General features: G+C 41.9%; 2 protein-coding genes across 12 annotated transcripts; one reads left to right on the top strand and one right to left on the bottom strand.

Annotated features, from left to right (window-relative positions):
- The first annotated feature begins 5,114 nt into the window (after positions 1–5,114).
- PRR29 (proline rich 29) lies at positions 5,115–9,562 on the top strand. Of its 9 annotated transcripts, none has more exons than XM_021002559.2 (7): positions 5,123–5,594; positions 6,155–6,227; positions 6,408–6,508; positions 7,991–8,193; positions 8,400–8,470; positions 8,810–8,877; positions 9,414–9,562. In XM_021002559.2, the coding sequence occupies exons 1-6, from the start codon at positions 5,526–5,528 to the stop codon at positions 8,839–8,841; spliced, it is 549 nt and encodes a 182-aa protein (XP_020858218.1). In that variant the 5' UTR covers positions 5,123–5,525; the 3' UTR covers positions 8,842–8,877; positions 9,414–9,562. The 9 variants fall into 9 exon arrangements, 8 of the variants coding, with proteins under 8 accessions (XP_078012063.1, XP_020858217.1, XP_020858213.1 ...); XM_021002557.2 differs by having other exon boundaries at positions 5,124–5,594; positions 7,991–8,196; XR_002327577.2 differs by lacking the exon at positions 8,400–8,470 and having other exon boundaries at positions 5,115–5,594; positions 7,991–8,196; positions 8,717–8,877.
- On the bottom strand, positions 7,604–20,341 carry ICAM2 (intercellular adhesion molecule 2). 3 transcript variants are annotated; one of them, XM_021002551.2, is made up of 4 exons: positions 20,099–20,340; positions 11,987–12,253; positions 11,406–11,726; positions 7,604–10,691 (listed from the first exon to the last, which is right to left on the bottom strand). In XM_021002551.2, the coding sequence occupies exons 1-4, from the start codon at positions 20,154–20,156 to the stop codon at positions 10,516–10,518; spliced, it is 822 nt and encodes a 273-aa protein (XP_020858210.1). In that variant the 5' UTR covers positions 20,157–20,340; the 3' UTR covers positions 7,604–10,515. The 3 variants fall into 3 exon arrangements, with proteins under 3 accessions (XP_020858210.1, XP_020858209.1, XP_078012062.1); XM_021002550.2 differs by having other exon boundaries at positions 11,987–12,256; positions 20,099–20,336; XM_078155936.1 differs by having other exon boundaries at positions 10,318–10,691; positions 11,987–12,256; positions 20,087–20,341.
- Between the last annotated feature and the right edge of the window lie 727 nt (positions 20,342–21,068).

Below are 21,068 nucleotides of genomic sequence, written 5' to 3'. Positions count from 1 at the left end.
TGTTGGACTCCCAAATATTTTATACATTTGTAGTTATTTTGAATGGAATTCCTTTTTCTAGCTCTTTCTACTGGATTCTGTTGGTAACATAAAGAAAGGCTAATGATTTATTTGGGTTTACTTTATATCTTGCTACCTTGCAGAAGTTATTGTTTCATTTAATCTTTAGTTAGATCTCTAAGGATCTCTAACTACTCTATCATATTGTCTCAAAAATAATTTTGCCCAGGAGAACGTTGCACACGGTAACAACCACATTGTGCGATGACTAATATTGATAGACTTAACCCTTCTCAGCAATGCAAGGATCTAAGACATCTCCAAAGGCCTTATGATGGAAAATGCTATCCACATCCAAAGAAAGAAATATGGAGCTTGAATGCAGATTGAGGCACACTATTTACTATTTTTTTTTCCTTCTGTTGTGTTTTGTTTCCTCTTTCTGGTGGTTCCTCCTATTGGTTCTAATTCTTACCTTCAACATCACTAATGTGAAAATCTGTTTAATAGGAATATATATATATATATATATATATATATATATATATATATATATATATGTATAGCTTATATCAGATTGCATGCTGTCTTGGGGAGGGAGGGAGGAAGTGAGGGGGAGAAAAATTTAAAACTCAAAAGTTTAAGGAAGTGATTGTTGATAATTAAAAATAATTTTTAAAAATTTTTAAACGATTTTTCCATATTTGCTTACCATTATTTTTCAATTTCTTTTTCTTTATCTTATTGTAATAGTCATCTCCTATCCCCTAGCACTATAACTAGTATTTCTAGAACTGTATCAAACAATAGTGGTGATAATAGAATTCTTACTTTACCTTTATCTTAATGGAAAGATTTCTGATGTTTTTCCATTACAGATAATGCTGGCTCTTGGTTTTATATAGTTTCTATTTACCATATTAAAGAAAGATCCATTTATTTTTAAAGTTTTAGCAGAATTTGATGTATTTTGTCAAAGGCCTGTTCTATATCTATTGATACACTAATGTGATTTTTATTATTTTTGTTATCAATTATGCTTATAATTTTCCAAATATTAATCCAATCGACCATTCATGGTATAAATTCAACCTGGTCATAATGCATAATCTTTTTTATTATGTTGCTATAGATACTTTGTAATATTTTATTCAATATTTTTGGTCTATAAATTATTAGGGATTTTGGTTTATTTTCTTTCTCTGCTTTATTTCTTCCTTGTTTAGTATCAAGATCATATTTGTTTCAAAGAAAAAGTTTGGTTGGATTCTTTCTTTTCCTATTTTTTTTGCAAATAGTTTATGTAACATTGGGAATGATTTTTTTAAATGTTTGATACAATTTACTTATAAATCTGTCTGGTTCTGGTTTTTTTTTTCTTCAAGAGATCCTTTGCAGATTATTCAATTTTCTTTTCTGGTGTTGGATTATTTAAATTCTCTATTTCTTTTTTTCCTAATCTGTATGTTATACATATTTGGGCAAAATAAATTATAATACTTGTTTATTCTTCATTTGTTGTAAATTCTTTTTTTTTTTAAATAATGGCAATTTGGACATCCACCTTTTTATGGTGGGATTTTTTTTGTTTTTTAATTTCATTTTTTCAGCCTACTTTCTGACTTCAGACTTTATATTAGGACCAAGCTCTGTGTACTTCTGCAGTGAATTTCTGGGCTGGTCCTGCTGCTGTTTTCTTGGGGTAGTAAGTATTTTATTATTCCAGGTTCTGAAGGACAAGCTTAGGCTTTCAATTTCCCTGAATGGTCTGATTCAGGTCTGGATCTGATCTGGGTTTGGTTCTGAGCAACAGTTGACTGTTGCATGACTCAATCACTACCAGCCAGCTGTAAAATTTTGCTAGTTCTTAGTGACAAGAACTATAGGCTTCCCTTTAGTCTGGGATTTTCTCAGCAATCTTTAGATTGGGTTAGAATCTCCCTCTACTACTGAGGTCTAAGCAGAAATGTGTTGGATCCAGCTCATATCTGCTCTGGAGAGTCAATTTTTAGATTTTCAGTGTCAGCATTTATACCTCAGAAATTGGCAAATACTACAAATTTGAGCTTGATTTATTGTTTAGTTGATTGTCTAGACTTAAGAAAGTGATGGAGAAAATGTTAATAATGCAGACTGAATTTTAAATTATATTGTGAATACACTACCATGACACCGCCCCCCCCAGCTGGTTGTTAAACGTTTACCAGCATACCTCTGGTTCTGAACCACCTAGCTGCTATTTCCTTCTAGATGATAATTAATTATAAGCTGGATAGAGGAGGGGAATGCTAGGGACCACATCTCTAAGCACAAGTCCTCCTTTAGCCCTGAATCTGTGACCTGGACCTGTGCGGCAATTTATTGACAGAACTGCCAGTTGACAACTGTTCCGACACCCTGCACTAGTTTAGGCCCCTCTAAGCCGGATTTGGGATCTCTTCTTGCCCAGGTACACAGCCTCTCTGCACTAGAGAACTCCCATGTACTCCTGGCCAGACCCAGTGCCCAAGTGTCTGCAGCTCTCTCTGCTTGTCTTTCTGTGCCTACTTGGGCTGGAAAAATGATTCATCATGGTGGGGTTTTTTTTCAGATTTTCCAATGATGATTTAGTCCGGTAAGTTTTTCTAGATGTGTTTGGAAGAGTGAGAAGTTCACATACTTCCTGGTTTTTGCATCTGGGGCCATCTCCTGTTATTCTTATCCACTGGGACCCAGACGGCTTTGGAGGAGAGTGAGGCTGGTGACTTTGCATAGTCCTCTCTCACTTGCATGTCATGGCATCACCTTCCTGATGTCATGATCCTCTTCAAGAACAAAGGTCAAACAACAACCTTGTCTGGGCCTCTAGAAGGAAGCAAGCTCTTGGTTACTTACCTCTCTTAGGGTTAGATACTCTTTTTGCTGTTGTTCAGTCCAGTCTGACTCTTCATGACCCTATTTGGAGTTTTCTTGACAAAAATGCTGGAGTGGTTTGCCATTTCCTTCTCCAGCTCATTTTACAGGTGAGGAAACTGAGGTAAACAGGCTGAAGTGACTTGCCCAGGATCACACAGCTAGTAAGTGTCTGAGACTGGATTTAAACTCAGGTCTTCCTGACTCTTGGCTGGGTGCTCTATCCACTGCACCATCTAGCTGCCCTAGAAGATACTCTTATGTGCTCCCAAAATCTTTAGAGTTTAGTACCTAAAAGAATTTGAGCCAGCTAAGGAGGCAAGGTTGTTGTCCTCTACCCTAGCAGGCCACATTCCTGTCTTTATTATGCATATCTGTCAGCAGAAAAGTCTGAATGCTTTGATGCAATATGTTGGCCTGAAAAAAGCCTCAAGTCTCTCTACCAACCTGCCCAAGTCTTCCACAAATTTCCCTTCAGGCTGGAACTCTTCTCTTACAATCCTTCCATAAGATAATCTTCACTGAGACCTGGTTCATGCCTACTGAAACTGCATCTTGGACCATCTTCTTTAGCGTTGACTATATCCACACTCACACTGTTCCACATGCTGGCCCTGGAGAGTGAATATTGTTGTTTCACCTTCATTTTCAAAGAGGACCAGTAACATCATGAGCTGATGTATTGACTTACACGAGAATTGGATTTAAGTGAGGCAAAGTTGCACAAAGTTGTCAGCCTCTTTCTTCCAAAGTCCAGTAGCAAGACAAAAGTCAGGATGATTGGTGAGGTCCAAGATGTAGTGGATGACCTTGACATCTTTAATGTCTGACCAAAATCTAAGCACTCCATACCACCCGTTTTAGCTGCCTTCATAGCTGTTGGTATAAATTATTCTCATCTGCCCATTCTTCAGGAGAGAAATGGGAAGTCTTCACATGCTTGGAGTAGACATCCCCTTAACTAACAACAGTTCTGAGGCCTGGAGAGTGAATACTCTACTGTGAATACCGTACTCTCATTCTATATTCTCCCTTTATCACCTTCATTTAGCAACCTGTTCTCCTTTGAAATTCACCCAAAATTTTCCACGTTGTACAATACACCCAGGATATTGTCCCTTTCTCAAGGTGCACATCCCCAGGTTCATTGTTTTCCTTTTTCTCCAACTCTTCCCATTGTGCTAGGAGACTTCATCATCCATATTCATGCTCCCTCAGATTTCCTAACCTCCCAGTTCTTTAGCCTCTTCAAATCCTGACCTACTCTACCTCAATCATACATAGAGACAATCACAACCTGGATCTCACCATTCTCCAAAAGCATTCCACTTCCTTAATCAAAAATTCTGACGTTCCTCTACCTGACCATAGCTTCCTATCATTCCATCTCTCCCTATTCCTCTTCCTCTCTCCTGAACCTATTCTTTGCTCTCATTTTGACCTCTAGTTCTTATATTACTCATTACTTTTTCTAACCTTTGTTCTGACTTCACTTTGCTTCCTTTCTAATCTTGAGCCTATAGTTCATAGGATCATAGATTTAGAGTTCAGGTGGCTTAGATGGCTCTCAAGATGTACCTCATCACTCAAGTTGTTGTTTGACCTTTGTCCTTGATTGGTGATGCCAATTAATGGAAATTTTTAAATCTGTAGGACGGGCAGGGAAGAATGAAGAATTTAGTTCATGCTGAGTTTGGTGAGACATCTGGGTGAAGATGTTCAACCAATGGATGGGTGGAAAAACAGACCTGATGCCCCATGGAGGAGGCAGGACTGAAGAGAATACTTAATTCTTGCCCTTATCTCTTGACATAAAACTGGAGTTTGCCCTGACCAGAATAGGAGCTCCCCAGGAATAGAGGACAAAAGTGTAGACTGGGACATGGAACAAAAAAGCTGAAGCTCAAGAAGGCAGGACCTCTGGACTGCAGAAAGAAGGCTCAGGGAGAAGTGGACATTGGTCCAGTAGCCCATAACCCATGAAGTTTCTCTGAGGTCTTCTGCCTCTTTTTGTATCCCAAGCGCTTTGCACAGTGTCTAGCATACAGAAGGTGCTCAACAAATGTTGATTAACTGATTGATTGAAATTCCCTTCTCCTCTAGAAACACGGCTCCTCCCTATGCCCCGCCCTCGCTCCCTCATTGGTCCTCTCGCCCCCATCCTTTTCCTTCATTGGTCTGTCTCCCTTCCCCGGCGCCTCACCCTTTCCTCTCATTGGCCTGCCTCCCTTCCTTTCCTTACCGCCCCATTCCTCCCGGTATTTAATCTTACTTAGCCTTCTTCAACCCTCCACTGGAGCCCTACTTTTTTCCTCATTATTCCGCCTCTCTCTTTTCCCTACCGCCCCATCCCTCCCCTTCCCTGGTCGTCTTCCTTCCCTGTCCCACCTTAATCCCTCATTGGTCCACCTCCTCTTTCCTTAGACCCCTCCCCACCCTTTCCCTCATTCATTGGTCCACTCCTCTCTTGGAGTCCCGCCCCTTCCTCTCATTGGCCTGCCTCCCTTCGGCTCCCGGCCAGCGCCACTCAGCAGCACTCCCTCGTCCTTAGGTCCCACCCTTTCGGTCCCCCAGACTCTCGGGTTGTATGAGAGTGTCGTCATGGTAACCACCTGCCTCTCAGAGGTCTCGCCATGGCCTGGAGAGATGCCTGGAGCTCTGCTGGCCCCGGCGCTCAGGTCGCTCAGCTGCAGGCCCCAGCGGTGAGAAAGGGGGCTGGGATGTGTGTGAATCAGAGGCTTACCTGAGGGACGGAGAGGTTGGGGTGGGGGAGAACACAGACCCCCAGAAGAAGGGGGGGGCGGAGAAGAGGACGTGGACCAGATGGGGGGAGAGAGAACTTGGGGTGTGGAAGGAGGGGGATAGGGGCTGGACCCGTGATTTCATTGGGATAGGGGACCAGGTGAGGAAATTCCCTCTACTAATGCAGTTCGGCACCCTCTCTGAAACCCAAAGTCTCAGAGAGTTGTCTAAGTGACTTGCCCAGGGTGACTGACATAGCAAGTATGTATCAGACTTCAACGCTCCTCTATGTCATGCTGCCAAATGGAGAGAGAGAAGGCAGAAATATGTTAGAGGGTGGAGAATGTGGCTTTGATCAGGACGGGAAGAATGAGCGATCTCACACACAGCCCCAAGGAGACTAAGTACTTAACCTTGTTCTGACGGAGAGGAAGAGGGTGACATGGGGTACAGGTACCACAGGTCTCTTATCCCCCTGTCTTGGCCTAGCCTGGTCTGAACTTGTGTCCCAACCCTTCAGCCTTCAGTAACTATCCTGCAGTCTCTCCCAGAGGCTTGGGTACCTCCTCATCAGCCAGGACACATGAAGGAAGGTGAGATTTCCAGACCTCCCTCATCTCTCTCATTTTCCAGCCACTCCTTCTGCCCTACTAATCAGCTCCCTGTCCCCATCTCTGGCTACTAATTTTGAATCTGCCTAGGGAAGAGGCTTTCAGGACCTCGCTGGGGTTAGGATTGTTGGTCACCCCCTTCTAATCAATTTCCCTAACTAGACCTACTGTCACTGATGATGCTACAGAACGTGCAAATGCACCAGCTGCTCATGAGTCGCCTGACAATGAGTGCCCTTGACTCCAAGCACCTGACTTCCCAGGTTTGTTGACCCTGGCAGGGGATGGTGCAAGGTTTCTGTTTTTTTTGGCCAGGGATCCTTGTAATAGAACTGTGTGGAGAGATACGATAGGGTGTCACCCCCAACTTAGACTTGGCATGCCCCTAGAATACCTGGTCACTCAGCAGTGTCTAGGGCAGTGGTCCCCAAAGCAGGTGCTGGAGCCTCCTAGGGACATTATGGCAGGACCCCAAGGACTATGTGATCAGCTAATCAGAGGGTGGGAATATGAATATTAATAATAATAATATGAATAACCAGTCTTCACACTATTTGTCTCCACCATAACCACACCCACCCTTATCTTCTAGTACTTTCACACTCTATCTGTCCTACTCTAGCTACTCCTAGCCTACCTCTTCTGAACCAGGTATTGTTTCCTGAGGGTAGTTATAATCAAACCCCACTGAGCACCACAGCAGCTATCTCTCCCTGCCTGGAGCAGCCCACCCCTCCCCATCAGTTCAGCTCAGAAGCTGTAGCAGGTGCACCTTGGAGGGTGGGTTCTCTTCCTCAAGTCAGTGGATGGGATAGAGTGAGTTGCCCATAATGAGCAAGCACAGATGTGTTGGGACAGGTCAAAGATCTCATTACATTTTCTTTAACCTCAAACTCAACTTTCTTCCACACTGACCTTACTGCTTTTGAAGATACTTCCATTCTTCTAGTCGCTCAGATTCACAATCATGATGTCATCCTTGACTCCTCACTACTTCCCCCTACATATTCAAGCAATTCTTCTCTCCACAACATCTCTCAAATCCATCCCCTTCTCTCCACTCACAGAGCCACCATCCTAGTTCATCAGGTTCTCATCACTTCTCATAGCTTCCAGCAGGTCTCTCTGTTTCAAGTTTCTTCTCTCCAATCCATCCTCCACACACAGCTGCCAAAGTGATTTTCTTGAAGTAAACATCAGATTATGTCACTCCCTTATCAATAAACTCTAGTGGTTCCCTATTAACTATGGTATCAAATATTATTTCATCTTTATTTCATTCTTTTTGATGTGTTTTATTATGTACATAATTCTTAAAACAGTAGCATATATAATTTATAAATAAGCAAATATACATATATTAAGGTTACATACTCCAAACATTTTTACTGATAGGAATGAGCAATCAAATCATTGGTCTAGGGATTCAGACCATTCCTTGAGCATTCTCCCCTGAAGAAGGCAGAGGAGGGAGAGAGATAAATAGTGGTAGTTATTCTCTATCCACCAGGACTGTACCTTATTTTCCTCTGCTGTTGGAGGAGGTTGGATTGGTTTAGATAGGACTTCACTTGAGAATAGGATGTCGGCAGGGGGACACAGAGAGGACTGGAGGCTAATGGTTGGAACTTTAAGGTCTTGGAGAGGAAAAGAGGGATGGGAGAGAAAAGGGAATGGAATTCCAAAGGGAATACCTTTGCTTGGTAGAAATCTGATTAAACATCCCTTCTTCCCTTCCTTCTCAGGTCAATATGCTGAGCCTGCAGGATGAAGGAGAGGAGGACGAGGAGGAGATACTAGTGTTTCACCACCATTACCTGCCCTGGCCAGCCCCAGCTCCAGTCCCCCTGCTTCCCTGTCCAGTGCAAGACCCACATCAGTCATGGCTCCCAGAAAGCTCAGAGTTTAGGAATCTCCCTCGAGACTCACAGATCATCCCATCTGCCAGGTGGTAGGGTATATGATTGACATTTGAAGGAAAGGGGGATGGATGATGCCATGAGGAGAAAGTGATGGAAAAGGTTTTTTGCTAGACAATCGGGTTTGGAAAGGTCATCTAGGGGTAGGGATTGGCAAGGACAGATTATGGTGTTGAACATGAAAGACATCCACTATTCCCTGACCATTCTTTGTCTTTCCTCTCCTTTAATCCAGGAGAGGAGTGCCCCCACCCCCACCTCCCAGTGCCACAGGGACAGTGGGTGCTGATGTACCACCTGCCTCAGGTAGGGCTCTACCCAACCTACTTTTCGACCATCCCCATGTGGCAAAGTTGGGAAAAGTCAGGACTGGGACCAAGAATGAGTAGAAGAAACACTTGACTTTAAGCTTCAGGGGAAGCATTTGTGGTCCACCAAACACAATCTTCCTCTCTTCAATATAGTTGTGCTTATTGCCTTGGTAAGATGGACTTCGTGCTGCAAGGGAGCTTGATTCCCTTGTAATCATGTGTTCCCTTCCACTCTTCCTAGCTGGCTGCCCACGCAGATCCCCTTCTCTACGCACGATCCAGCTTTTCTGACCTTTCTCTTTTTCCTGTACCAAGAGGGTTACTTTCTCCCTAGACTACTATGATGTGGCAGAGGGACAATTGTGACACTACCCCTGATGGACTGGCTTCTTTGGCTACAAGGTAGGAGAGTTACGTGTTCTACAACCTCCCATCTTGGGCAGCTACCGACGAGGCAACTTGTGGGGCCAAGAGCCTCACCCTCCACTTCTCCTTTTCCCCTAGCGCCATGTTTCTGGTTTGTCTCTGTCACCCCCCCTGCAGTCCTTAGACTCCCCAGCCCCAAAGTCTCTCCCAAAGTACCTCACTCACCTCCATATGGTACCTCTCCACGGGAGGAGGACCAGTGCTAAGAGTAATCCTGACTCCTGAGTCCAGTGTTTTAGGGAGCTGGGGTAGAAATAAAGAGCCAGGGAGCAGATATCAGGGTTCCCTCCTCTTCTCTCTCTGTTTTTCTCTCTGCCACATTACAGCTCCCATCTCCTCTCCACCCTCTCCAATCCTTCATATCTCCTGTGCAGTGCTAGCTTGCACTTCTTACCCCCGGTAGACTGGTTGATCCTACCGCTGCCCTTCCCTGTACGGTTCCTTTTCCACTATAGTATTCAGGGATGGGAGGGAGTTTAGAGATTATCTAGTCTAATCCTTGCACTTTTCAGATGAAGAAACTGAGGTCCAGAAGGGAGACCTGGCTTGTCCAAAGCTGCACAGGGAATAAATAGATCACATGAACCAATGTTCTCTGACTATGAAGGGAGACCTGGCTTGTCCAAAGCTGCACAGGGAATAAATAGATCACATGAACCAATGTTCTCTGACTATAAATTCAGTACTTTTTGCCTCTCTGTTTCATATTGTCTCCAATTTTGGGGGAATGTTGTGGAAAGGACTGGAACTGATTTAGCATGGAATGTGGGAAGGGAGTGGAGACTTGTTATCAGGTAAATGCTGATATTGATCAGGTCTCAAGAGTAACTTGGAAAAGAGTGATATGGGTCACAGAGGGCTAGAGAAGAGGCATTACAAGACTTAGGACTGAGGATGGTAGAAAGCCTAGAATTTTGCCTTCTTCCCTCTCTTTATCCTAATTTTCAAGGCCCATTTTAGGAAAGCAGAGGGTAAGATCAAATCCCAGAGGAAATTGCTGCAGCCAGACCTTGCTGTGGCAGGATTTTTGCCTGGGACATCTCTCTGACCCCTGATGAAGAGAGATGGGGCAGGGGAGGAGAAGATTAAGAGCATAGATACACTTTTGCTGGCTCACCTGTCCCTCCAGGGGCATCTTCATCCTGACTCTTGCTGATGCGAGGCTCTTAAAGGCTTCCCTCTGCCTTCCTTTATTCCCTCTGCCCCAGAAGAATCCGCAAGGACAACGTGGCCACGAGAAGTAACTAGTGGCCCTGAGGGTGGAGTTGTGGAGAGGGAGAATCAAGGAGGGGGGAATGGTGGGAGGGTCTGGTTTGGGCAACTAAAGAGAGGAGAGTTAAATCCTGTAAGTGTGTTTCTGTCCTCTGCTTAGATTTTGATTTCTAAACAAAACAATTAAGACGTCAAGACTTGGAGTTTGGATTAAGGCCAACAGAGTATCTTTTCCCAAGGCCCTTCTGGGAAAGATGGACCATTCCCATCACACAGACACACACTGACACACACACCCACACCCTTTTGTTTCTCACCACTCACTAAGCTATGTGGGGCTTATGGATGACCCATGACAGCAAAGGCATCCCCCACCCCTCGGGTCCTTGTAGTCATTCTGGATCATAAGCCTCTGATTCTGTAGTTCCTCCAGGCAGCAAGTACCCCGTATCCCCCTGTTCGGTGTTGACGCCAGTGTTGCCCATAAGCAAAACACAGGCAGACTGAGATCACAAACACCAGCAGCAGCAGAATCGTGATGATGATGGTGACGAGCATCTGGTTGTTCCAGGAGGGTTCTGGAAAGGGAAAGGAGCAGTGTGAGAGCACCATCCCCTCCCAGGTCAGCCTGGGTTGAGCAGAACCGTGGGTCCTGGAGGGTGCTGATTTCCTAGGACACCAAAGGCTGGCTCCCAGGAGGCTTAACTTTTACTCAACTGGTGAAGCCTTAGCGCTTTGTTCTAGGTACTGGCAAGCATCTGATGGCCTTTTGCTACAAAGAGATACAGTGATAACAAAGAATCTTTGCTGATCTAACTTGTAGTCTGGAAACCATTCTAGCCCTGAGCATCATGCCAAAGGGTCAGGCTTGTCAGGTTCTCACCACAGGACCCTGCAGCCTGAATGGTGAAGCTTACTTAGGCTGCATTTGCCCCTCCTAGGGAGAGTGCAGTTTGGTTTTTGGCTTCCCAAAGGCTTCCCTGATTGGGCACCTAAGGCTTTCACCTCCAGCTGCTCACAGTCCTTGGTCTCCAAGATTCTAGGACAAGGTGGGCAAAGAGCTAGAGATCATGGGATTTGTATGGGGGAAAAGGAAGTAGGAAAGATGTTGAAAGGAAGAAGGAGCCCTGTGAGCAGGGTTGAGAGAGTCATAGATTAGCTGCCAGCATTGTCAAGGAGCAGCCTCCTGGTAAAAGCTGAGAGCAGAGCTTAGAGTGCTTCTACAGCTCCAAAGGAGGAAGCAGAAAAAACAGACTCATAACTAGTTTCCCCCGGGGTCCTGCCAGACGCACCAAATATCTCAAGCATCTTGGGCTCTGAGGTAGCAGAGAAGAGCTGCTCCCGATGTGGCCTGAGGTCCAGCTCTGCATGGCAAGAGAAGTTGCTCTTACTATCTTCCCTTCGAGCTGTGACGTTGAGGGTGAGCCAGGCATCCTGCAGAGCCGTAGGCACAGTCACAAAGGTCTGGCGGTATAGCTTTTCGGTGCCTTGGAGCAGAGTGAGGGTGAGGTTCTCCAGCGGGACCACATTAGGCACATGGCATGTCAAGGTGAAATTCTTACCCACAATTACCCAGGAAGGCTGCAGGCTCAATGTCACCTGCTGTGGTGGGCCTTAGGGGACAAAAAAAAAAGTAACAACCTTGTGATTTAGAAATATTATAACAAACTGAAAAGACCCCAGTTTAAGTTCTACATCCCACCATTTTCCCCACCCCAACAATTAAACTACCCATATGGAACATTTACTTGTTGTACAGCTTGTATTTGTCATCTTGAGTGGGTTAGAGAGGGATGCTAGACAGGGAATGTGGAGGGGGAAGCCCACACTGCTGGGCTGAGATTGGGGGAGGGGCCAGATCTTGTCCACTCACGGTATACGATGACACTGACAGACTTCCTTTTTTGAATATCAGAGCAGATGAAGTAACAAAAGATGTTGGTATTCTCGGAGAAATTTGATAAGTGAAACGCCTTCCAGTGAGTCCCTTCCCTCATTGTGGTCATTTTTATGTTACGAGTCTCAATGCCTCCTCCTTGAGGGGATGTACAGTTGGTGCTACAGTTGATCCACAGGTCCTTGCCAGCCTCGACCACAGGCCACTCAGGCCACATTCTCACCTCAAATAGCTCCTCACCTGCTACTGGAAGAAGCAACAGCAAATACCGCATTTCAGGAGTATGCACGCATGCCTGTGTGCTTGTGTGTGTGTGCATGAAGTGGGACGTACTCTTGTACTCTGCCGATGTGAGGACATTGGCAGGGGTGGCTTAGGGAGACATATCATAGATTTTCTGGATTTAGGGTCAGGGCAATTGATTATTAATTAACAATTATTAATAAAATAAAGATAGCTAACATATAGGGCTTTAAGGTTTGCAAAGCACTTGACATAAGTATCTCATTTGATCCTCATAACAATCCTGTGAGGTAGGTATTACAAATATTATTAATGCCATTTTACAGAAAGGTAAATTGATACTAGAGAGGTTAAGTGTCTTGTATATGATTTCATAGCTAGTGTGAAAGTTAGAAGTTAAACCTAGACCTCTCGGCTCTAAGTCCAGCATTTTCCCCACTACATCATATGTTGGCCTCTGCCCAATACCATTCACATCCAGTCCATTTTATTTCCATCACTCAGTCCCTCATTACTTTTCCTCTTAGCCAATCAACAAATGAGGATGCCAAGACCCAGAATGGTGGTGTCTTAACTAAAGTCACATAAGGAGTAAGTGGGAAAACTAGGATTTGAACTCGGATCCTCTTGACCCCCAGGTTCCCTACTTTTTAAATTTTTTAAACTATATTACCCTGTTTCCTTGTCTTCCTAATTGGTCTCACCTCAACCTTCCTCTTCAGATCCATTCTCCATATTTATGCCAGATTAATCTTAAAACACAACTAGAGTCATGTTGTCCCCTACTGAATGAAGTCTGACCTCTCTAGCATGGCATTGAAGATTATCTACAATATTGAGCTAAACTACCTCTATTATTTTATCTCCAGTTACTCCTTTGAATGTACCTACCTTATGTACCCAAACTAGGCTATTCTCTGTCCCACCCTCCCCACCACCACCACACCTATGCTCAAGAGTTAAACCTCTTTGAAATGTCCTCTATCAAAATCCTCCCCCTTCACCTTCAAGATCTAGTTCTGGTGCTTCCTCCTTCATGATGCCTTCCCTGATCTTCCTGTAGACTATAATCACTAATAAGACACATAATCTTTCCTAGGGCTTGAATTGTACTGTCACCCACTCTGTGTTCACCCGTTCACTAACCAAAACCCCCTTTCCCTAGGAGCACAATCAAATATTGGTACTTTTAGAAGCCTCTACTGAACAGCCACTCCCTCCTTGTATGGGAATAGGATGAAGTCTTACTCTCATCTTCATATTTGAGAAGCACCTCTTAGTTATACAAACTTTTTCTTGGAAGTTGTCTGAACCATGAAGGGCAGTGGGCGGGGGGGGGAGCGGGGAGGTGGTAGAAGGAAACCTGTCAAATGGGACCTAAATCATTTCCTTGAGTAATATAGAACTTTCAAGAGGGGTGGGGTGAGGAGAAACACTGAGGTTCTAGAAATCTTACCCATAAAACAGAAAGGGATTGGAGAATAGATTGAAATGCAGAATTCAATAATATATTATTTATAAGAAATAAACTTAAAACCTAGAGTCACACAGAGTTAAAATGATGGGCTCTGGTGAAATTTGTCACGCTTCAGATGAATTAAAAAAAAACAAGGGTAGCATTCGTGATCTTAGACAAGGCCACAGTAAAAGACATGGTTACAAAAGATAGGGAATTTACATTATCCTTAAAAGCACCATAGATAATGACATATCCATATTGAATAAATCCACCAAATTGCATAGCATCTAAATACTTAAAGGAAAAGTTAATTGAACTAGAGAAACAGACATCAAGACTGTAATAGTTGAGGACCTTAATATATCTCTTTCAGAACCAGACATTCTAACTCGATAAATATGAAAGAAGGAAAAAACCATAAAGGTAAAGACATTTTAAAAAATTAAATATGATTGATTTCTGGCAGCTAATAAATAGAATAAGAAAGGCATATACATATTTCTCAACATATTTCTCACCTGTGTATGGCACCTTTACAAAAAGTTACTGTATCAGAATATACAAACTTCATAAACAAGTACAAGAAAGCAGAAATATTAGATACATCCTTTATTGACCACAATGCAATAAAATTATAATTAGTAGAGAGGCTTTGAAGAAAAGAGTCAAACCTAAAAGAAAATTAATGTAATTGTAAAGAATTGGTGGGCCAAAGAACAAATCATAGAAACAATAGATAATTTCATCAAAGATAATGACAATGAGACAAAATACTAAAATTGTTGGAATGTAGTCAAAGCAGTCCTTGCAGGGAAAGTTATATCTCTAAGCTTTCATCAATAAAAGAGAAGATAGATCAAAGAGTGAGATCTGCAACTAAAAAAAAAACAACATCGAGCACACACACACACACACACACACACGGAAAAGCATCAAACTTTTAAAAACTCATGAGAATAGAAACTTTGAAAATTAGCATTAATATAACCAATAAAAAAAAAGAACTACTGAATTGATAAAATTAGAAACTGGTTTCTTACCTTAAAAAATTGATAAAGTCTTAGCTAATCTAATTTTTTTTAAGGGAGAAGAAAACTAATTTACCAATATAAAAAGTGAAAAAGGAGAATTCACAACAAATGGAAAGGAAACTTTTGTGTCAAAGTGTGTGCCAACAAAAATTATAAATGAAATGGATGCATATTTTAAAAAATACAAAATGCTCAAGTAGCACAAGAAATAATTTAAATTCTTCAATATCCAAAAAAGGAAAAAAGAAATTGAATGAGTCAGAGATTAACTGCTTAAGACCTCAGGATTAGATGGATTTACAAGTATCAGACATTCAAAGAATAATTTTTTCCAGTATCATATAATCTGTCTGCAAAAATATAAAAGATATCATACCACCTCTTTTGTGATATAAATGTAGTTTTGATAATCAAACCAGGTAGAGACAAATCAGAATGTGGATGGGAACTACAGACCAATGTTCCTAATGAATATTGGTGAAAAAATTAAAGTATTATCAGAGAGACTACAACAATATAACAAAAAGATATATACCAAAACTAGTTTGGATTTATACCAGGAATACAAGATCAGTTTAATATTAGGGAAACTATAAATAATAGACTAGACTGACATAATAATGTAATATTAGTATCATTTAATATTATACTTATGTATTATAATAAATTAATATAATAATAAAACAATAAAAGCCACATTTATATCAATGCAGAAAAAACTTTGACAAAATACAATCTCCATTTCTGCTTTAAAAACCAATATGAAGGATAGAGCACTGGCCCTGGAGTCAGGAAGACTTGAATTCAAATCTGGTCTCAGACCATACACTTGACACATACTAGCTGTGTGACCCTTGGCAAGTCACTTAACCCCAATTGCCTCACCAAACAAAAACAAAAAAAACCAATATGAAGAATAAAATAAATGGGCCTTTCTTTAATATGATAAAATTTATCTAAAATTGTATTATATGTAATGGGGAAATATTAGAGACTTCTCTAATAAAATCAAGCATAAATCAAGGATATTCGTTATCACTATTACTATTTGATATAGTTCTAGAAATCTCTGCTGTGGGCACGAAGACAAGGGAAAAATAAACCCTGAAGGAATAGGCATAGGCAAAGGGGGACCAAAATTATCGTTGTTGTTTCTGGTACATGAAATTATGGGTTACTTAGAGTATTTGAAGGATTCAACTAAAATTTAATTGAAACAATAACTTCAGTAAAGTAGCAATATATAAAATAAACCCCTTGAAAAGAATCAACCTTTCTGTATATTACTAACAAAACCCAGCAGGAAGAGCTAAAAGGAGAAATTCCATTCAAAATAAATATAGGATTTTATATATATATATATATATATATATATATATATGAACTGCATGTCAAGACACACTCAAGAATTATTACAACTACAAAATTTTCTTCACAGAAATGAACAGACCTAACTAATTAGATATTAATTTCTCACAGTTGGATTGTGTCAGCATAATTCAAGTGACTACCAAAAGGTTACTTTAAAGAAATTTTTTAAAAAATTTAGTTCCTGGGAGGAAAGATTCACTATTTGACAAAAACTGTTGGGAAAACTGGAAAGTAGTCTAGCAGAAATTAGGCTCAGACTAGCATCTCAAACCATACATTATGATCAACTTTAAATGCAGTCATGATCTGAAGATAAAGGTCATATCATAAACAAGTTAGAGGAGCAGGGAAAGAGGTACCTTTTTTGGATGTAAAAATTCTCAATTAAAAGGATCAAGTGATAAAATGATCAATTTTCATTAAAATCGAAAAGCATTTATATAAACAAAATTCAGTTAGAATTAATAGGGAAACAGTGAACTTGGAAAAAAATCTTTTGAATGAGTTTCTCTGATAAAAGTCAGTCATCTTTTAAAGGCAGTCACTATGGCCTCAAGAACATTGTTGAGACGAATTAGCTATATTGCTCTTAGTTAAAGAGATTACACGTCCTGTACCCACTACTATATAGCATTATGGCTCCTTTGTCCAGATTGAGGATATACCCCTCTCTCTTCTCTCTTCTCCTTTCCTCTTCTTGTGATAGCCTCAGTCTATTTATTCTGTTAAGCAGAGGCCATGTGATGTCTTTGATGGGCACCACCATGCTCTAGAAGCAGCCAGATGGTAGACTGGATAGAGTGCTCTGAACTTAGTACAGTGCCTGGAATGTAGTAGGCCCTTAACAAATGTTTGTCGGGGCAGCTAGATGGTGCAGTGAATAGAGCACTGGCCCTGAAGTCAGGAGTACCTGAGTTCAAATCCGGCCTCCGACCAAACATTTGATGCTTACTAGCTGCGTGACCCTGGGCAAGTCACTTAACCCCAATTGCCTAAAAAAAAAATTGCTTGTCAACTTTTTGTCCACCCTATGTTTCAAAACCATATCTGAAGCTCCTTACAGGAAACAGTATCACCACCCTCTCCCCATCTAACATGGTAGTGGACTCCATGCCTCCTCTCATCTCTCACACATTTATTTGTATAGACAGCTCTATTTACTCAGATAGCTGTTGCTCAAACTTCACTGATTGATTTGCCCTGGCCTATATGATGGTCTGGTAGGGAAGGCCATAGCTAAAGACTTGACCCCATTCATGTGAAGGTTTCATCCAAAAGACAGGTTCTAGTTGTACCTAAAGCAGGCTAGTCATCCAGAACAGGGGATTGTAAAGAGAGGGCACACAGTCTATCAAACCTATATCTTAAAAAAAAAACCCAACAAATTTCACCCCTCTTTAGAGAATCAACTGTAGAAGGGATTAAACTCTATGGGTATAAGTAAGAAAAGCTCCCCATTTCAGCCACCTGAAAAAGGGACAAAAGACAATCCTCATCTGGGACGTCTAATTTATTTAGTTAACCCCACAATGGGCAAGTTAGAGCGCTGGGCCTGGATAGAGCGCTGGGCCTGGAATCAGGAAGACTCATCTTCCTGAGTTCAAATCCAGCCTCAGACACTTACTAGTGGTGTGACCCTTACTAGTTAACCCTGTTTGCCTCAGTTTCCTCATCTGTAAAAATGAACTGGAAGAAGAAATGACAAACCATGCCAGTATCTTTACCAAGAAAACTCCAAAAGGGGTCGTGAAGAGTTGGATGAAGCTGAACAACAACAAAACTTCATAGTAAAAATCTTCTGTTAAGTTCTCCCAGCCAACTGAACTCTGAAACTTACAAAAACTCTGAGTTGTCCCCATTAAACCCTACCCTCAGAAGCCATTATTCTAATGTTCTAATCTTGCTGTTTAAATGTTTTCCTGCAGTTACTCACCTTCTCACTTAATCATAGAGGAATTTTCCATACAGGTAATATCCCAGGAGACAGTAATGTTATAAATCTGGGGATTTCTTATTTCGTGTTCTAGTTTCCAGTCTTCTTTGTCATTCCCACTCCTATCCTTTCCCTTTATAGTCCTAGTCTTGGCATGGTTTAACACATCCTTCAGAGAAACTTCTAGGTCAGAGATCATATTTCCCATCTGTAGCCCATCAGTCTCCCTAAGCATTATCTGTTCCACCTATATTATCACTATATCCCTGAGTCATTCCTCTGCCTTCAAGGCATAGTTTTTAAGGATAAAAAACTCATCACCTTCTGACTCTAATTGTCTAATATGCAAAAATAAGATTGTCTTCATTTTCTTTGTCAACAATTCACTTTTTCCAAAGCAACCAAGGAGAACCAAGGAATATGTGATTTGGGCACATTTTTACTTTCCTTATCAAATTCCTTAAATGCGCATGCCACTAAATCTACAAGGTGATGAGGGGCTTTCTCCTTATCCCACTCAGATAGGTCCCCACCTACCTCAAACAGTGTTCTGGCCATAGAACACTACAATCCTATATCTGACGATATCACCCAAAATGCCCTTTCTTCCACACCATCCTTCTCCCTCTTCAACAATTTAACCACAAAATTGTTGCAAAATAATCTCAGTTGACCACATCAAATATTCTGGGCCAGATCTAACTTAGGCCAGTCCAGTAATTCAGACTCAGGCTTAGAATGTAATGAAGTACTCATGGACCCAAAATACAATAAAAACAACTTCAACGGTGACAAAGGGTAAAAAGGTTGCAATTTCTAAGGTTAAAAAGATACCAATTCAAATAAAAAAGGCTTGTCCCCTCAGTCTCCACATTTACCTCTACAAGCCATGCTAGGGAAGGAAGACAGGCATTCCCACTGCACAATAGGAGCTCCAGTAAAACCTCTAATCTATCTCTCTGTTATCTGCATCACGTGGAAAGGAATCCAAAAGGCCTTCCTCCCCCTTAGAAGTCCAGCCCAGCCTCCATAAAACAGGTGGCTGCTCTTACCAAAAAGAGTAAAGAATCTAAGATGACTGAGGTTATGAACCTTCCTGACTGGGTAAACTACTAACTTTGTGGCTAGCTATATCTTGGCCTATGCTTTTAGCATGCCCTCTTAATCCCTCCCAGGGGGAGGATTTTCTTACAACTGCTGAGATCTCCAGGCCGATTTGGAGGACAGAAGCTATTTTTCCTTACTAGGAACATCTCCTCGATTCCCCATTGTCCTCACTTTCTCTTCCCAGAAGGAATAGGTTTTAGTACTATTTTGACTTCAGTACAAGGAAGGAAATTCATTCTAATTACTCGGGAGTTGCCCAGATCAGAGAAAATTGTGAGAGTATAGGGATAGAGACATCAGCTGCTCTTTGGCAGATTTTGGATGCCTGGGAAAGAGATCCCAGACCCAACACAGAACCAGTTTTGAAGTGTAGGCATGGGGCTAAGTCTCTTTATAGCATCTCCTGGAGCTTTCCCAGACTCCCTAGCCTCATGCTGTCTACTCATTGGGCCCCACCTGTGTGGACCACACTTATCATAACAGTAATGGACGGAAGGACGGAATATTTGTTAAACGCTTACTAGGTGCTACCAGGCACCTCACCACGCATTTTATAAGTATCTCATCCTGTCTTAACCAGAATTTGAATCGTTAAAAGCTGGTCCCCCTGTCCTCACCAAAAAAAGGCAAGGATGGGTCTTAATTCAAGGAGCAGGGAGCTAAACTGAACTGGGGGCTAGGACACACTTGGCCCACGGGTATCATTCCAGCCTTCTTAATACATTTGCATTCAGACGGGCAGCTGTCGCTCTGGAGTCCCAAGGACATTAACAGCTCCATGATCTAGAAAAAAAGAGTGGTAGGTATCTCCCCCTAACACCTAGAAGAGCTAAGCAAAGTGTTACTACCCAAGCCTTGCTAACCCCTTTCTCTGATAGCAGCTTTCGCTTTTCCAACCAGTACTTACAGTTATGGCCAATAGAAATTTTTACCATTTTCCTCACCTGGAGAGGAGAGCAGGGACAAGAAAGCCATCAGGACCCAGGTACTGAAAAGCAGCATTTCCACACAGATAGACTAGTGGGGGAATAGCTGAGAGCCTGGCAGGAAACAGAAAGAGAAACAACTTTGGGAAGATCTGGTTTAAATAACGGGCTGGTAGGTGTCACCTCGCAGTTAAGAATACCCAGCCTGCTCTAAAACCCCAGTGACAGAATTTCCTCCAATTGTCTATGCATTTCTAGAGAATATATGCTAAAAGAAACCAAAGGAAGTAGAATAGCAACTGATAAGCCTACTTTGGTAGAAAAAATGTTATAAAGCTCACTTCCTGATCTTGAAGTAGGGAAGGAATTCAAAGAAGAAGAAGAAAAAAAACAGAAATTATCACTCGATTGCCACTGGGGAGTTTGAGGCTTGACATATCACTTGAACTTAGGAGTTCTCAGCTCCAGTAGGGCTAGCTAAAGCCAAGTAGGTGTTTGAACTATAACCAGCACCTATATAGTGAGCTCCTAGTATTAGGGAGCCACTGGGATGTCTAAAAAGGGATGAACTGGCCCAGGTCAAAGCTCCATGACATGGTCAGTAGTGGGAAGGAACCTGTGAGTGGCCACTGCACTTCCAACCTGAGTGAGATAGGGAGAACCAGTCTCCAAAAAAACCAAAAAACAAAAAACAAAAAAAAACACCAAACAAATACCAAAGAAAAGATTTCAGAGAAAATAGCTTGAATTGATGCAGAGCAAAGTGAGCAGAACCAGAATTCTTTATCTAAGGTCAGCAACTTTATAAAGAAAAATGGCTTTGAAAGGCTTAAGAACTCTGATAGATAAAATGATCAATCATGTCTCCTGAGAACCTATGATGAAACATGTTACACATGTCCTGAGGAAGAAGTGATGGACACAGGGTATGGAAAGACGCATACATTTTGGGGCATGGCTATTGTGTGGGTATGTTTTGCTTGACTAT

This window comes from Phascolarctos cinereus, unplaced genomic scaffold (assembly GCF_003287225.1).
Source record: "Phascolarctos cinereus isolate Bilbo 61053 unplaced genomic scaffold, phaCin_HiC Scaffold_5;HRSCAF=322, whole genome shotgun sequence".
Classification (NCBI taxonomy): Eukaryota; Metazoa; Chordata; class Mammalia; order Diprotodontia; family Phascolarctidae; genus Phascolarctos; species Phascolarctos cinereus.
The sequence above is the reverse complement of the archived record's forward strand: the minus strand, read 5'-3'. Positions and strand labels throughout refer to the sequence as shown.

Bases quoted from the DNA above. Each gene is read 5' to 3' on its own strand.
- PRR29 (XM_021002553.2), top strand. From the start codon at position 5,526: ATGGCCTGGAGAGATGCCTGGAGCTCTGCTGGCCCCGGCGCTCAGGTC. The intron at 5,595-6,154 runs GTGAGAAAGGGG...CCAACCCTTCAG, and splicing joins CTCAGCTGCAGGCCCCAGCG to CCTTCAGTAACTATCCTGCA. The intron at 8,197-8,399 runs GTAGGGTATATG...CCTTTAATCCAG, and splicing joins ATCATCCCATCTGCCAGGTG to GAGAGGAGTGCCCCCACCCC.
- ICAM2 (XM_078155936.1), bottom strand. From the start codon at position 20,156: ATGCTGCTTTTCAGTACCTGGGTCCTGATGGCTTTCTTGTCCCTGCTC. The intron at 12,257-20,086 runs GTAAAAATTTCT...TGCTTCTTCCAG, and splicing joins CTCTCCAGGTGAGGAAAATG to TAGCAGGTGAGGAGCTATTT. The intron at 10,692-11,405 runs GTGCGTCTGGCA...TTCCCTTTCCAG, and splicing joins CAAGATGCTTGAGATATTTG to AACCCTCCTGGAACAACCAG.